The following is a 17,126-nucleotide window of genomic DNA, read 5'->3' as shown; positions in this document are numbered from 1 at the left end:
ATCCGAGTTCAGTCTTGAAGCAGTTTGGTGTGGCTTTGATGGTACAGGAAAAGAGGTCACTATGATTCCAAGATGGTGTTCAAAGCCTTCCATGTTACGCCTTGATTAATTAATGATGACTAGACACAAGACATCCATGAAGCTGAAGTTTGGGGAACAGAGGGTGAACTTCTTCTGGTTGATGGAGCAATGTTAGAATCTTCTTGTGCATCTTGATTTTTACCGGTGGAGATTTCATTAACTGAAGCAGGAGTGGACCCAGAACTGTGTTGGCCAATGTGGGTAAACTAGAATGGCTGTTATTTTGCTCTCTTGTATGAACTGAAGGACTTTGCCGATGAGACTAAACGGAGGGAAACAATAGATAAGGTTATAGTGGGACCAATCTATAGTAACGGCATCAATAGCTACTGCCCCTGGATCTGGTCTCCAGGCTATATAGTGGGTTGTCTTGTGGTTTAGCCCCGACGCAAACATATCAATATCAGGCTCACCCAGCTTTGATTTCAATTCATTAAATGCGGTTTGGTCTAGCGACCATTCAGTATTACTACTGTGGAATTCACCGCTAGCCTTATCTGCTTCTGTGTTTAGTTTCCCTGGTAAGTGGGAAATTGATAGTGGTAGCTCTCGATCTACGCACCACATAAAGATTTCCGTGGTGATGTCATTGCAACTGCAAGATTTTGTACCGCCCATATTACGAATGTATGAAAAGGCAGTAGTATTGTCACAAACGATTTTTATGTGGCGATTCTGCATATGGTTGCATAGGGCCTGCAAGGCGAGATGAATGGCCTTCAATTCCAAAAGGTTAATATGTAGCTGGGATTCTTGGTGTGACCATCTGCCACCCGCTACAGATGATGTGCCCTCAATCACCCCTCCCCAGCCCTTAAGAGAGCTGTCAGTCATGAGAGTTAAGTCTGAGGGTTTAGGCGTGATGGCTTTGGGGAGTTGATCAAAATTGGTGATCCACCATGAAAGGTCCTGTTTTGCTAGAGGGGAGAGTGTCATTTTATCCTCCAAGTCCCATCCATTGTTTTTTAGAGCATACGTCTTGTCATTTTCTAGAGACCTATGGAACAGAGGTGCATACTGAACTCCTTCAAAGGCTGAGACCATGAAGCCCACTACAGAGGCCACATCTCGAATTGGAATGGGTCCTTCCAGATGTGCTAGATTGTGACACTTGGATTTGATAGTGGCTGCTTTTTGAGGGATCATAGAAATGATCATGTCCTTAGAGTTCAGTAAGAATCCCAGGAATTTGGCAATCTGGTTTGGTGTTGTGACACACTTTGATTCGTGAATTGTAAATCCCAGTGATGTAAGCAAAGCAATTGTTTCAGCCACAACTTGCTCTAATTCATGAGGTGTTTTTGCTAGCAAAAGAATGTCATCTATGTAGCCTACTTTAAGATAGCCTTTTGACCTCAATGTTGCATATACTGGCTTCATGAGCTTTGTAAATACTCTAGGGGCCGATGCAAGGCCATTAGGTAAGCAGGTGAACTCATAAAGAGATCCTTTAAACTCAAATCTGAGAAATTTCCTGTGTTGGGGGTTTATGGGCACAGAATAATAAGCATCCTTGAGATCTAAAACTGCCATCCAATAGTCTTTTTTAAGTAACTGTACTGCTGACTGGAGAGATTCCATTTTAATATGGTGATATGTGACATACTCATTCAATTTTTTAAGATTTAGGATGAGTCGATGAGACCCATCTTTCTTGGGCCGAGTAAAAACTGTGGATATGAATTCAGTGTCACAATGTGTAGTTTTGTTAAGTATTCCCTTCTCTAGGAGTTTATCTATCTCTCCAGCAATGATGAGATCATCGCCGTTAGAAAAAGTAATATGTGGCACAGCTGACTGACATGGTGTGCCTGACACAATCTCAAGGATACTTTGGTCTGTGGTAATAGACCTCCAGTTAGAGATGTGTTTAGCTATACTACCAGCAACAAAATTTGAAACAGCATTTACCGTGTTAGCTTCGTGGGCTACTGAGATGACCTCTTGTTGTTTGTGCTGGACTTCTGGGAGTCCTTGTGTCGCCAGGGTTTGTAGGTTCGGCCCTTCAAGTTTTTTGACTGATTTCTGTGGGAAAAAGTTCCCTTGGAGTTATTGTTGTTGACATAGCCCGTTTGGGATCTGTGGGGTCCTCTATGACCTTGCACTTTGGCTCCAATTTGATTCACATCTCCTATGTCTTTCAAACTGTTTTTGAAGGTCATCTCCAAACAACAAGTCAGTGAACGGCACATGAGGAGAACAGAGAGAGACATAATCTCTGCCAATATCAGGTTTCATGTGTTGCTTTCGCTGCATGTTAAGTTCATAGTTAACATGCGTCAGCAACGATAGAGCGTCGAGTCGAAACTGTTTTATCTGTTGAACCCCTTCCTGGTCTAGGCCTTTCCTCTCTGTCATGGACAGATCAGTCAAACGAGCGATTGGGATTATGCCTTTAACGAGGGCTTGCTGGATTTTGAACAGCGACATCGAATTGTTCGAGTCGTTCACAGGGGCCTTGGCCGCTATGACACTTGGCGTGTCGAGATGTTTCTCTCCGGATATTCCGGCGCTGTTGTGCTCGTCTGGGTCATAAGCCAATAACTGGTCTTCGTTCGCCGATTCTGCGGATTCTTTTCCTCCAGACATGTTAACCGCAAGACGTAGAAAGGTCTAAAACACTCGAAAATAAGACTGCGAGAATAACCTTTAGACTGCTTGCTCGGACAGCTAACTTGCACTGAGCTCGGATATCACATGCTTGCTATCTCACGTGACCTCCGATTGTATGCAAATGCGAAGTAGAATAGTTATTAGAAGCCACCTCGAAACTTTGCGGTTCCTTTAACCTCTAGGCTCCAATCGATATTCACTTTCTATGCTATTTTCTTTCACCAACTTGTAATTATTATTAATGTAAATAATACTAGTCTCCGCTCAGAATCCGAGTCAATTATGATTTCTGTTGTTATTTATTGCTCTTATAATAGTGCTGGAAACTTTTACAGAGTACATTAAGAGAACAGCCACTGGTGAACTGTTCTATCTTTATGACCTGTCATTGTGGTTAATTTGCTCGATTTTCTGAAGGGAAAGTCGACTCTTATCAGACAACTTATATTAGTAAAATAAAATGTTTACTGCTTTCATATGCAAGCACCTTCAACCTGTTTTTGTTTGTTTGTTTGTGTTTGTTTTCTAGAACTCAGAAATAATGTATACGTTAACTCTTTTGTAAGTAACATGCTCTCAGTATTTGTTCTTTACATTCTAGGCCGATGGTACGGCTAAGTTCACAGGACAAAAAGTCTTCCTTATCATTCCCTTTAATTTACTGCTTTTCTTACTCCTCTGATTTTCCAACAGAAAAGAATCGAGTTAAGAGAAGAATTAAACGTAAGAAGAGATAGTGTGAGTTCCCAAACGAGGGCAAGAGATGGAGGATAAGTTCCAGTTAAATAAACTACCACCGTTGCTATACCAAATGGGAGATAACCAGCTACCAATGTAATTTGTACTCACATTGCACTGGATACTGTCTTTTCGTATCGTGCTATTTTTACATGAGTTCCCCCTTTGTTCGATCCTTCTTGGTGATCTATGGTGGCCTATGCGTGCCATAGCAAAATCAACAATTGTTTTTCTATTTTCTTGTACTTTTTAGTTTTTTTGTCTATAGTTTACTGTTTTTTATTTGTCTTATTTATTTATTTATTTTTTAAAGGAGGAGTTTAATTTTTTCTTGTCTGTTTTCTAAGATAAATTTCATTCTATCTGAGAACGTTTATTTTGTCTCAGTTTTACATGTACTGAGTTTTATTTACACGCAACGAGATCGAATTCAGACTAAACTAAACTAAAACTAAACTGAAACTCGCGGCCTGGGAGGGCCATAGCCTATAATGCAACTGGTGCATTTGTGAGTACGCCATCTGGAAACACACGTGGTTTCCAAGATGTCAAAAAGAGGAAGGAACAACAACGAGGAATTCCGTGCCTTTAAGGCTAAAATGACCAAGGAAAGAATGCGGAAGGAAGAGCCAACGGGCAGTGCTTCAGACATGGAGTACATAACAGTGCAACGGCTCTCTTCGGATGTTGAGGGGCGCTATCAAAAGTACGCGAGAATCGGAGCGCTAACTATGGTTCCTCTCGGCTGTGAACCTACCATTTCAAGCATAAAGGAAGCATGCAAACGCTTTTTTAAAGCTGAAAACATGGAATGTGACATTCTGGCCGGCGAAAGGGGGCCATCGTGGACTGAGACGAGTCAGATCTCGAACTGGAAGGTGCTTCACGTGCGGTTTATCGAAAGGAGCGAAGAAAGCCAAATGTGCGAGAAAGTAGAGATGAAAAAAACAAAGTCAGAAATTACTCCTGAGAAACCAGCCCGACCGATGTCAACAATAGTTGTCGCCTCTGTTCCACTTAGTGCTATGTTAAAAGTCGGAAAACTCATTCAGCCTACAGTCGACATTGTTTCGGTCCAACTGGAAGAGTTCGACCTAGGTGAGAAGTCATGGCGTAACCCCTTCGAAGCACGGCTTTCTCTGTCGAAAGAAAAATTCACTAGTGGATCGTTTAGGGACGCATATCTTTCCACCGCTTTTAGTGAGCTCGCTCCTGGTAAGTACGTCCTTAAAAAGTTTAAGCAAGATCAAGTTCAAGAAATAGAAAGGTTATTTTCTTCCATGGAAACTCACACTAGAAAAATGGTCCAAATGAACGCGCTTGCAAGAAACTTTGCTCAAAAGCTTGCTGGAGAAGCCCCAGTCGAGTATGGGTCTCACCTCAATTACACTAAAGTTTACTTTGGAAAGCTTTATGGGCAGTGCGTCAGAGTCGAGGAGTACTTGGAGGGGACCTTCCAGAAGCATGTAAACAACAATGAATATGTGTGTGGCGATGGCAGTGAGTTAAGCAGTAAGGCGGAGACATTCTCCCATTATAGTTATGTCAAGTCAGGGAAACAGCTGATGGTGCTAGATATCCAAGGAGTGGGATATTCCCTCAGTGATCCTGAAATTGCAACCTCTGAACTTTTGGACAGTGCAGACAATTCAATCTTTTTCTGTTGTGGAAACCTTTCATCACAGGCAATCTACAAGTTCAAGGAAGAGCACATATGCAACAGGTTCTGTGATCTACTTGAACTTGACAAGTTGTAAAAACAGTGATTGAAGTAAAAAAAGAAATCTTTACTGTGCATTGTTTAAGGCCCTTGGATGACTAGTTTATTGTTGTTTGTAGTTTCTACTTGTTGGAATATAATTTTTCATGTCAGTTAATAATTAATTTTATTATATTCAAACAACAAGCACTCATACTTGTAATTTTTAAAATTGTCATCTTCATGGTTGACCTTGGGGTTTTCAGGTAAACAGCCCATTCAGAGTCGCAGCCTAGACAATGAAACGAACATTGGTCAGACACCCCAGAACCCCATCTATTAATGCCTGGCATCATTTTGTTGACTTGGATGACTGAGCACCAGGAAAAAAGTATGTTAAGGCTACCCATGCCAGAGAACTGAACTGGGCACAGTACCTAGTCTGAATGGGGCCTTTTATAACAGATACTGTTATTTACTGTTATTGTTGTTGTTACTGTTACAGTTTTGCATGTATTGATGGAAACACTGTTATATACTGCTATTGTTGACTGTTATAGTTTTGCATGTATTGATACATACACAAATCTTTGATGAAATTTTTGACAGAATAAATGGCTGCAATTGTTTAAGTTATCAAATGGTGTCACAACATGTGCATGCATGCATAATGCAATCAATCCTTGTAGTAATGCAAGCAGTTTGCACACACAAGATTTGAATATAAATTTTTCTCAGTCAGTAGAGCAGATTACAGTTTACTTGCACTAAGAGTACAAATGTATAATAATTATTTGATTCTATACACTTGGACACCCTATTCCTTTAAATCCAGACATTTCAAGATCTCATTTCCATGGAATCTTCCTACTCTAAATCAATTCCGCAATGTCAAAAGCATGTGATTTTAGATATAGGTAAGCATCCTTGGCTTCCTCGGGCTGAATGTCATCAGGATCTGGCAAATGCTGCTCACATTCCTTTCGCACAGCTGGCCTCAAATAGTCATCAGTATCCTCCAGAACATCAGATTGTTCAGCAACTTCCAGCAGTTGCTCCTCTGTTATGTTAATGCCACAGTGATCTCCCCCATACTGTTCCGGGAAATGGTAAATATGCTCGGGAACTCCTGCTGGCAGGTATTTTCCTTTTTGTTTACGGGTCCTGTGATTGTTCCAGACACACTCTCTAAAAATATCTAGTTCTTTTTGGATTACAGGGATGTACAGATAGGCCAGCAAGTCTCTAGAAAAGTGATGAAAATAAATATATAAATGAGTGTACAAGTTTTAGGATAGAGAATTAAAGAAAGTTACTCGAGCTACACGCTCTCATCGATATTTTTTTTTTCAAATTTCAGCAGTAGGTGGAATGAAAAGAATTTCAAGGAGTTTTGCAGGGCCCAGGGACAACTTTTAAGGGAGTTTTCCAGGAATTGCAAGAGCTTTGTGGACCCTGGGAGCCCTTTATAGTCTTTCACATTATAAAAAGCAAATAACAATCTGATATTACCATATGGCACACCTGCTATAAGAGATTATCATTTACCACCCTTCCATTGACTTTTTCACATTTTTTAACTAAATACATGTTTGTCTAAGACATATCCCTTGTTATTCTGCACTGAGAGCTGCACAATAAGATATAGTGTGGGGGTTTGGACATTTATGCTGATGTACATTATGAAATATAATTACCAAAACTTTTCTAGTGCTATGCTAAAATAATGTATTTGTTACAGGCCAAATTGGATTTCAGAACTAAAGTTTTTCACCTACATCGTGTGGTGAAGATTGTGTGCTCTGAAAAGCAATGGCTCTATCAGAAACCCACAAAATTACAATAATATACATGTATATATAGGTACTATCAAGATTTCATGCCTGTCAATTTTGTCACTAGAATCATATTCTCCACTTTCAACTAATGACTTAAGCTGGTCTTTAAAAAACATCTCCATCCTTTCGTGAAGGTCTCGCCACCACCTCTCTATCTTGTTCTGGGTGGAGGGTCCATAGAGTACAGCATCTGTTGGATTCTCCAAATCACCACGTTTCTCCCTCAGAAAACAATGAATTGTGGCCATGACATCAGTTTCAGTCCCTCTGTCTACTCTCAGAGCCCGTGGTAAATCTAACAGAAAAACACATACACCAAAAATTAGATAAAGGCCTGTCGAGACAGGTGATTTTTTATGACACTCAATTGTAATCGAAGGCAGTCGACTGTAGCTAATGGCATTTGCTTGTAATCTGTGGCAATCGATAGCAATTACAGGATTACTGATTACCCATACCTACCACAAGGGTGGTGATTGGAAATTCCAAGTGGGTGGGGGGTCTCAATAGCAAGAATCTTAATGGGAAAGAATGAACCTTAACTGAAAATTCCAGAGAGGGGGGGGGGGGGTGCGGATTCAAACCAATTAACCATTGTTGGTGAGAGGTATGGATATTTTCTGGAACCACACATTGTCACTGGTTGTTATCAAATTTTTATGTGATTCCTGATATATATGATTCCTGATGATCAATTCCCATCAGCTGATTAGGCCAGGTGATTCTTTAAAGTGTTCACTACAACAAGTAGTCTTACCTCTAGATTGAAAAAGATAGTCAAAGTAGAATCTTGCTATAACCTTAGGATTGTTATTTGATGTCCACACTCGTAGGAAGTTCATCCTTCCACTCTAGGTATCTAAACCACCATAAATACATAATGGGAACATGGATTTCTGGTACCCACAAAGTTTATCATGCCCGTCAAAGGACATTGTACAATCTGAAATCTGAAATCTGAAATCTGAATCTACAATTTGCACGCTGTTAACAACAAACAAAATTGTTCTCTGTAAGGTTTATTTTGACATGTTTGTTTTTCCCATTATTGTAATTTTAGAAGGAAACCTTCACTTACTATATTTACTCAAATATTACGCACTAACTTTCAAAAAAGTGCCACCCATGAAAGCAAAAAATATAACAAGGCTCCATGCAATAAACTTTAGCTAAATTGCTGGAAATAGTCTAAAATAGAATTTCTTTCAAAATCTTAGAAATAATAATTTATTGTTCCAAAAAAGTGAATATGAGTTATCTCCCAGTTTGGATATTTTTGTGTTGTCAGTCGTGTCGACACCAGTATCAACAACTTAGTAGAACTGCTTTTGTGTGTAAGGATAAGGCAACTGTGTGACATAGGACATCCAAAATGGTGGGAGAAAGTAATCCTGCAATAATTTAAAGGGGCAGAATCCCATTAAACATCTGTATCTCACAAGAGAGGCTGCTACTTACACCAGCCACAAAGGCATTTGTTCGACGTGGTCGATTAGATTGGCCTACTCCACCTCTGGCTTCGAGTCCTTGTGGGTCAGTTTCCCCCATCACCGCATATACCAAATCGCGTGGAACGTTCAGTCCATGTAACTCTCGTACTTTTTGCTGCTTGGTCCGATAACCCAGAAGCTTCCCTGGACCTCTTTCTTGACAGCACTTTTTACTGCTACTAAGTCGACTTCATAGTCGGTATACTTAATGCCGAAAAACTGCAGCCGGCGGCCAAGGCTCCTTAAACTCCATGCATACATCGGATAATCTAACTTAACAAAGTCTAAAATCTCATTTCGCTGTAGGTTCTGGCGAACATATTTCTGAAGATCACTTCTCAGGGCCTCATCATTTTCCCACTCTGGGTTTCTAACGTGCTCCGCCATCTTGGATTGGAGCACAATGCACCCGTTGCATTATGGGCTATGGCCCTCCTAGGCCGTGAGCTTTAGTTTAGTTTTAGTTTAGTTTCGTCTGAATTCGATCTCATTGCGTGTAAATAAAACTCACTACATATAAAACTGAGACAAAATAAAACGTCCTTAGAATGAATGAAATTTATCTTAGAAAACAAACAAGAAAAAATTAAACCCCTCCTTTAAAAAATAAATAAATAAACAAGACAAATAACAAACAGTAAACTATAGACAAAAAAACTAAAAAGTACGAGAAAATAGAAAAACAATCGTTGATTTTGGTATGGCACGCATAGGCCACCATAGACCAGTGTTTTTGTGCGAAGAACATAGTTCCGTGTTTGTAGATCTTTTTTTTTTTTTCTTTTTCTTTTTTTTTTTTCATGAATTCGACGAGATGGCATGAGGAAGGAGCGATAATCCCTCTAAACAAAACTATAATCCTGCGTTGATACCTCAGCGGTTTGGAGAATCAAAGATTCAAGTTGTGATGCTTCCACTGAAGTCACGTGACAAACTAGACAAAGCTATTTCAAGCTGTTATGCAAGAGAATGCGAGAAAATGGCAAGCTCTTGGTAGATAAGCCCAGAATCAGGTTCGAAAACGTTCCTAAAAGCCGCTAGCAATGTCGAAATTAAGAAGGCCAAATAGCAACGAAATTAACAAGGCCAAGCGGGAATATTTCGCTGAAAATCTAGAGCCCAGTAAATTAAATCCTTGAAAAACGTGGCAATCGATTAACGATTTGTCCGCAAGACATTGAAACAAGGTAAAGAATATTTCGGAAATTAAAGTTAGGGAACAAGCCATAACTGAACCTTCAGCGATTGCCGAATAATTAAATCTGCATTTATCAAGCATTGATGAGAGTCTAGCTTCAGAAATACCCTCGTCTAACGTAGAACATGAGTCCTTTCTCGAACCAGCTGAAACCACTTTTTCTATGAAAGTTCCAACAGTGAACGTAGTTCGCAAACTGTTATTAAACTGAATGAAGTCCAAGTAAACTTTAAAAAATGGCTGCCAACATAGACACACCATCACTGGCACAAATATTTACAAAATCGATAAGCACTGGTAGCTTTCCAACTGAGTGGAAATTGGCAAGGATGACCCCTTTTTTCAAGAAAAGGAAAACGGATGACCCAAACAACAATCGGCCAATATCTATCATTTCGACAGTCGCAAAAGAATTTTATACGACCAGTTTTGCGAGTATTTTACTTTTAACAACTTGCTAACTCACTGCCTATCTGGATTCCGATCTTTACATAGTACACTCACTGCATTTATTGAAGCCACAAATAGCTGGTCGGTCAACATCGACAATGGTCTGGTTAATGGTGTTATCTTTATCGATCTCAAAAAAGCCTTTGACACCATTGACCATAGCCTCCTTACACAGAAGCTTCATAAATATGGTATTGACACGAGTAGTCTGAAATGGTTTGAGTCACATCTCTACGACCGTAGCCAAAAAATGCAGCATAAATGGCCATTTGTCGGGTTTTGTCTCAGTTTCCTTTGGTGTCACACAGGGTAACAACCTTGGACCACCCCTATTCTTAGTTTGCCTCAATTCACCCTGAGCGAGGATGTTCGCTGACGACACAAGTATAACCTACGCTGCCAGTGCAATAGCTGACGTTGAAAGTGCCGTTATCTCGGAGCTAAGAAAACTAAATTGCTGGCTTGTAACCAACAGGCTAAGCTGTACTGTTGCTAAGACTGAATTTATGGTAATTGGGTCAAATCAACGAATAAGTGCTCTCTTGAATAACCAAATTGATATTGAAGTCGAAGCCACACCGATCAAAAATTTAAGTTTAAGTAGCCAAATCACTTGGCTTAGTAATTAACGAACACCCTTTCATGGACGAGGCATATAGACGAAATGAGCAAGAAGATATCGTCAACCATGGGCGCCCTTCCGTGTGAGACCATTCAGCTCTGAAATTACCGCTCTCCAAATATACCAAGGGTTGATTTTACTCCATGTTGACTATTGTAGCTCTGTTTGGGATGAAATCAACGATGCATTAAGCGATAAACTCCAAAAACTGTCAGATAGGGCTGCCAGGGTCATTACCGAGTCCAGTTATGACACAAGAGCCAGTTTCCTCTTAAGTAGACTGGACTGGGACAATCTTTCCACACGCAAAAAACAAACGAACAAACAAACAAACAAACAAACAAACTTAAAGCGATGCTGATGTTTAAAACAATTAGGGGGCTTTCTCCAGAGTACCTGCAAAACTTATTTAGCATCCGCAGTACACCGTATAATCTAAGAGATTCTGAACTTAAAGTAGACTTGCCCAAGGCGTGCACAAACTACAGCAAGCGTGGCTTTAGCTCTAGTGGTGCTCTGTTATAGTATAGCCTACCCATCTATTTGCGGAAATTAGACTCTCTTGGACGTTTCAAAGGGAAATTGGCCAATCTTATAACAACTGTCAGTCAGGCTACAACACGGAAATCTTGTAAACCAGTGTACTTAAATGGGTTTGATAACTCAGTTGGAAGAGCATTGCACCGGTATCGCAAAGGTCGTGGATTCGAATCCCGTTTAAAGCCTGAATTTTTTTTCCAGGTCTTTGTTTCAATAGTGTTATGCCTGCATTCGCATCTATCATCATATCTACATTTAATTGCTACTGTTGGACATCTATTGCTAGGATACTTATGGGTGAACTTATTTTTTATACTATAATAATTTAATGAAGATTTTACCGTGTTGAAATAAATAAAGTATGTATGTCTGAGGTTCACGGCCGACAACGCTCTAGCACAATAGTATCTCGAAAATTGAGACTTGTACCAAGCGCAAGCTAAAGGCAGCCATCTTCAAAGCAGGCAAAGATCGATCTTGTGGCAAGAACAGTTTACAGACTTCAAAGAAGGTCAGTTTGTAAAGACAGTATCGTATTTCAGTGGCCAATTAAGTTGTAAGTCTTTCTCGTACTTTCTTGTCAAAATCATGACATAGAAACCACCAGCACGTAAAGAGTTTCTTTACAAAACAACACTCCAAATGCGATTCTTCTTTCTCAGAAATCACGTGATTCAGTTACCAAGGCTGGACAAGTTGTAGCGCAAGCCTTTCTCGCGTAATCCATGGTATAATAACTATTTTAAACAGGCGGGTCTTTGCTTTATACTTCTTTTATCATTTTAAGAACTGTTAAATTTCGAATCAACATGTAACAAGGCTGCCACGTAGAGTCTGATAAAAGCGGGATGCAGACCACGTCCCACGCCAAAAATAAGACTGAAATGAAAGAAGCTTTATCTTTGGGAGCGGAAACTTGAGCGAGGCATACATGGCAATTGGCTTTTTTTAAGCGATGGCGTAAGTCAATCATCTAATGCTGTTGACCTTTGGTACGTAAATCATGTGTTAACAATGAGTGAGACCCTAGTGAGACTAGGTTAGACATTTCGTGGCTTTTGTTGTATAAATTAACAATGAACGAGACCAGGTTAGCTCACTATATATGGCACAAACGGTTCTCCGGTTTGCTTGCGGCTAGTTCCACTCCAGTTTGCTCGTGGTTAGCTGTTAGCTGTCATTTTGTGGTTTGTGTTACACTGAATTACATATAAGGTTTGCAGTATGCTTCTTTCAGCTGGCGCTCAGATGGTGTAGTTAATAAGTGGATGTATCCTGAATAAAGTTTCTTGGGTTCAACTCCCAATGTCTGCTTTTTAATATTTCTTTCTTCTTCTTCAGTTGGATGAAAAAAGGAAAAACAAAAAAAACAAAACAAAGTGTCGTGTAAACTCTATGTAAAAATAAGTAAGTGTGAATATATTGGTACCACTCATTGAGAAGGAAGGTCTTCCCTTCAGTACGGGTGGTTTACGATTTATCTCTGAAATGAGGCGAGGAGCACTGGGAACTAGACATTGCTTCTCTGCATCCGCTGTCTTGCTGTGGCAAGTGTAACGCGCGTTGCGGTCCTTTCGCCCGAAATGCGTTACACTCGCAACCGTTGCGTTGTGTTCCCAATTAGTTGTTTTTTTGTTTTTTTTGTTTTTTTAATGCGAAATACCATTGACACTTAAATAAAGTTTTTCATTCATTCATTCATTCATCCATCCATCCATCCATCCATCCATCCATCCAACCATTCATTCATTCATTCATTCATTCATGCATGCATGCATGCATTCCTTCCTTCACAACACTGAGGGAAGGTATCGTTTATGCCATGAAGCGTTGCTAAATGTCAATTCCGTTCTTTATTACTTCATTTTGCGTCGTTTTAAACTAAAACCAGTATCATTTCCATCGGGTAGCAGGAACCTACTCTGGGTGTAAAGACCGTATACGTACGTAGGCACGAGCGAACGTCGGAAAATAGAAAAAAAAAAAAAGGTTCACAATAATGGTGTTACAGTGAAACTTGGTCTAAAGCGTCTTTTGTTTTTGTTTGTTTGTTTGTTTGTTTTCCCCAATAACCAAAGTAGGCAACATATCAATTCAAAGGAATGTCAGTTCTTTAATTGTCCTCCAATTTGCTGCACAAAAACGACAGCCACAAAGCATCAAAACATGTTTGACGACGCCCTCCGTCTTAACGGGTATACTGAAGGCACTATAGACAAAACTAAGCAATCCAAGAACCATCAGAAAGACCCTCGACCTCTCAACACAGAATGGTCGTACCTGAACATCCCATGTATCTCCGAACGTCTCAACTACAGGATCACTAACATTTTCTGAAAAGAGGGTATACCAGTACGGGTCGCGCACAGGACATACACCCTCAGACGAGCTCTCGCTCACAACAACACGGGACGGACATGCACGAGGGCCAACTGCCCTATCTCCAGCACCAAATTGTGCTTATTACGCAACGCTGTTTACCAAATCACGTGTAACAACTGCAACCAATACTACATCGGGGGCACTACACGCTTTATCCACGATCGTTTAAGAGAACACCTGAACAATGACAACTCCTCCGTGAAGAAACACATTTCAAAGTGCCAAAACAAAGTCCACAAAGGCATCGAAATCAAAACCATTGTACTAGAAAACTACCCCGCAAATGTACGACTGTTCGAAGCGTTTTACATACGAAACTACAAACCTGCACTCAACTCCCGAGAGAAATGCAGCGAATTCGCGGACCTTTTATTCTAATAATTACTTTAACATATCTAGAGACTCTTTGTACTTTGACACTCGCTCATTGGATCATATTATTCGTTTTTATTCATATTTGAACCTTATTATTTATCTCATGCATTTTACCCCCCGCATTCTTTCGCTTTTCGCACGTTTTTACTTTACATCTGTATATAAGCCTTAGGCGGAATATTTTTCTTATCCCTGATGATGCCGTAGATCGGTGAAAGCTTCGATTTTTAAACGATTTGATATCATTTTACAGTAGTGTAAGGCCTCAATTGAACTTTTGCCACTTGCATTTTTTTTAATCATTATTCTATATTTGTTATCGCTTTGAGCAACTTTCAGGCATTTAAGTGTTGTAAAATCAAGGTCTGTAGCTCCCTTCCTGCTTAGGAAGGAACTTTTCTCTGATTTTAAAGATTCCCTAATAAATGAAACGGTTAACGTTGGTTTGACAGAGTTCTTTTCATTATGTTGCGTGATTCACGATATGAAATACGGGTTAAACGCAGTTTGCGAACGTATTAAGAGCAAATGTGTCCAAAAATCAAACATTTTCAAAATATCGCGCCAAGAGTCAAAAACTAAATTCTGCTCGTATTCTCAGGTTTGGTAGGTCTTAGTGTGAAACAAATCACGGCATGCTTCGTTTGGCTGAATATTGATTTATTTACGAGAAAACCGATAATAACCGAATTCCGTCAAAATGCCGCTTTTGGAGCTCAAAATTTAAGACGAATCTCGAAGCTTCGCGTCATAAAATGAAACAACCTAGAGCAATAAAAAATATCAAATCTTGAAAACCAACACCAAAACATATGTTGACAGCAATTTGAGCAATTCTTGTCTATTTATTTACAAAATCTAATTAAATGTATCCGACCTACTTTTAACTAGACTAAAAATAGGTCAAAAGAAACGCGTTATTTAACTATGTGCTACACAAAATAATTGACTGAAAATCTGGCTTTTGGAAGGCAATAAGTAGTTCTTTTCGATCTCCAAAGGATTTTTTGGGGAAATGATTCGGAGCGATTTAATCAAATTTGAAAGTTGGATAAGATGCGCCGATTCGACGGTGCCGTTAATTGGCTGGAAATGTTCACATACACACGCAAACTCAATTGTTTCGCATTTGAAGTTCAATCTACAAGTCATTTAACATGATATCCTCCTACCTTCATGTTGCTGTATCAAAAAAGAGGGCTGCGGTCCTGAAATTGCTGAATCGTTCACAAAAAAGCAATATAGCTCAGCGGAATAGTGCAGCGCCGCCTCCCGATCGTGAGTTGTTGACACAGGGTATTCGGGGTTTTTCTGATTCGATGTTTCTCTGTTCCCATCTCGTTGAAAATGAGGCTGCAATCACTTCACGTAAAATAACTTTGTTTAAATATAACTCTTGAACCGAACAGCGAATAAGATGCGGGCAAAAATGCCGTTATTTCAAGGACATCTGTTTTTCGTTTAGCGGGATAACGCAAATTAATTCAAAACGAGGTGAACTGAAATCGACAACTGCGGCAAAGAAACTTTGGAGGGGAGGCAGGGGGGTTGTGTTCGCGTTCCACGCACAAATTTTAACAAAATTCACGTGCCACTTATAGTTTTAGCTGTTTTTAACCATATTTTTTCATAAATTCACGAATCACGTATCTCTTTTAGTTGTTTTTCACCTGTCACACAAATTTTTGCCTTCGTTGCGTGTCACGCATAAACTCTTTCCACCCTCTTTGGACTCGGTCCTTTACTATATATGTCAAAACTGAGTTTCGTTCAAAACAATATTCACTTTTATTTCCATTTTTGCGAGGCCGAGAGTTTTAGTATCCCCCATCCTAGCTCTACAGATATTTATCTTTATATTACTTCTTCTCCAGAGGCTACACCCTTCACCCTTAATTGCCTTCCTGAGTAAGGGAAGTACTCAGGAATACCGCGGCCTAGGTAGCATGTGGTCATATTCACATTTATCTTTCCCTATCAGTAGTCTAAAATGGTTTTCGGTAATGAAAACATTTCTTCGTATCACAAACTCAAGAAACCGCTAAAGTAATGATTGTATAAATGATTGACTGATGTTCTGGAATTTTCAGGAATGGTCCGTGACCTTCGTTTTATCGAAGCCCGTCAATTGTCAATTTATTTCAATTATAGAAATTCGCTTTAATTGGCATTTTAAAACGAGACAAGATGTAAACATTGTCAATATTGCGTTCCGTGTCGTCTTTTGCATTATGGATGTTTGCTGCTCGTTCAAAAGTATAGTTGGAGGAACCTGTGGCTTCGACAAACGATCCAGGAAACAAGAAACGGTAATCATACCTCTGCTAACCTGTTCAAAGCGGATCGATAGCCATTCAACCAGTTTTGGTTTTTCCGGGCCAAAGGACGAAGTTGACCTAATTCTTAGGCGAGCAGCCATATTCTCTCCTCCTGTTAACATACATTCTATGACAATATGTCCCTCGCATCGTGCAAAGCTTGTTTGGGGTGGACCAGAGGGTCTAGTACGAGGTGCAGGGTTCCATCTGATATATCAAATCACGGCAAAAGTGACAGAACCTGGCCGAAGTGTGACAGAGGAATAGGGAAACGTGATTCTCAAATCATATTAAAGAGGGCAGGAGTGTTTCTTCAAGTTGGCTCAGGTGGATTGACTTTTTGCACGCTTTTTTTATTCAAGTCGCCTGGATTCAGTTTTATTATTATTATTATTATTATTATTATTATTATTATTATTATTTTCTACTAATTGCATATTTAACTACTAACAGCTAGTGTTTTTTTTTTCTCAGGTATTTGCGCAACATGTCGAAAAACCTTAAGGGTCTTGTTTACAGACGAGAAAGAGGCAGCCACTAGTACTGTAACTTCACCATCTGTCGCCATGGAAGCTGTCAATGTTGTCGAAGAGATGGAAAATCTTACTCTGGTATGCTTCAACGACATTTCTTTTATTAATACTCGCAGTCAGCATGCAAACGGCACAATGTGGACGGTTTAATCACTTTTGAAACGGAGATTCAAACATGTGTTCAGTAAATGCTGTTAAAGAAGTTTCACGGTTAATAACTAGCGGTTACACGTTATAATATATTAACCA

The 17,126-nt window shown here is 39.7% G+C and overlaps 3 protein-coding genes across 3 annotated transcripts in view; 1 reads left to right on the top strand and 2 right to left on the bottom strand.

Moving 5' to 3' along the window:
* LOC145502054 (proprotein convertase subtilisin/kexin type 4-like) overlaps positions 1–17,126 on the bottom strand; it is a 297,387-nt gene that overhangs the window by 27,745 nt on the left and 252,516 nt on the right. The gene's annotated exons all lie outside the window — the stretch shown is intronic.
* Positions 3,821–5,191, top strand: LOC145503338 (transient receptor potential cation channel subfamily M member 6-like). The gene has a single exon (XM_081482812.1). It carries the CDS (start codon positions 3,978–3,980, stop codon positions 5,187–5,189), a length of 1,212 nt encoding a protein of 403 aa, XP_081338938.1. The 5' UTR covers positions 3,821–3,977; the 3' UTR covers positions 5,190–5,191.
* Positions 5,234–9,419, bottom strand: LOC145503339 (uncharacterized). Its single transcript, XM_081482813.1, has 4 exons — positions 8,428–9,419; positions 7,727–7,919; positions 7,084–7,264; positions 5,234–6,376 (listed from the first exon to the last, which is right to left on the bottom strand). The coding sequence occupies exons 2-4, from the start codon at positions 7,809–7,811 to the stop codon at positions 6,004–6,006; spliced, it is 639 nt and encodes a 212-aa protein (XP_081338939.1). The 5' UTR covers positions 7,812–7,919; positions 8,428–9,419; the 3' UTR covers positions 5,234–6,003.

Source organism: Orbicella franksi, chromosome 11 (genome assembly GCF_964199315.1).
Source record: "Orbicella franksi chromosome 11, jaOrbFran1.1, whole genome shotgun sequence".
In the NCBI taxonomy this organism is placed as follows: domain Eukaryota; kingdom Metazoa; phylum Cnidaria; class Anthozoa; order Scleractinia; family Merulinidae; genus Orbicella; species Orbicella franksi.
Note: the sequence above shows the minus strand (reverse complement) of the source record. Positions and strands in the feature narration are given on the sequence as shown.

Coding starts and splice junctions, on each gene's coding strand:
- LOC145503338 (XM_081482812.1), top strand. CDS start 3,978: ATGTCAAAAAGAGGAAGGAACAACAACGAGGAATTCCGTGCCTTTAAG.
- LOC145503339 (XM_081482813.1), bottom strand. CDS start 7,811: ATGAACTTCCTACGAGTGTGGACATCAAATAACAATCCTAAGGTTATA. Junction 7,265..7,726: donor CTATCTTTTTCAATCTAGAG/GTAAGACTACTT, acceptor TTTTTCTGTTAG/ATTTACCACGGGCTCTGAGA. Junction 6,377..7,083: donor CTTCACGAAAGGATGGAGAT/GTTTTTTAAAGA, acceptor TCACTTTTCTAG/AGACTTGCTGGCCTATCTGT.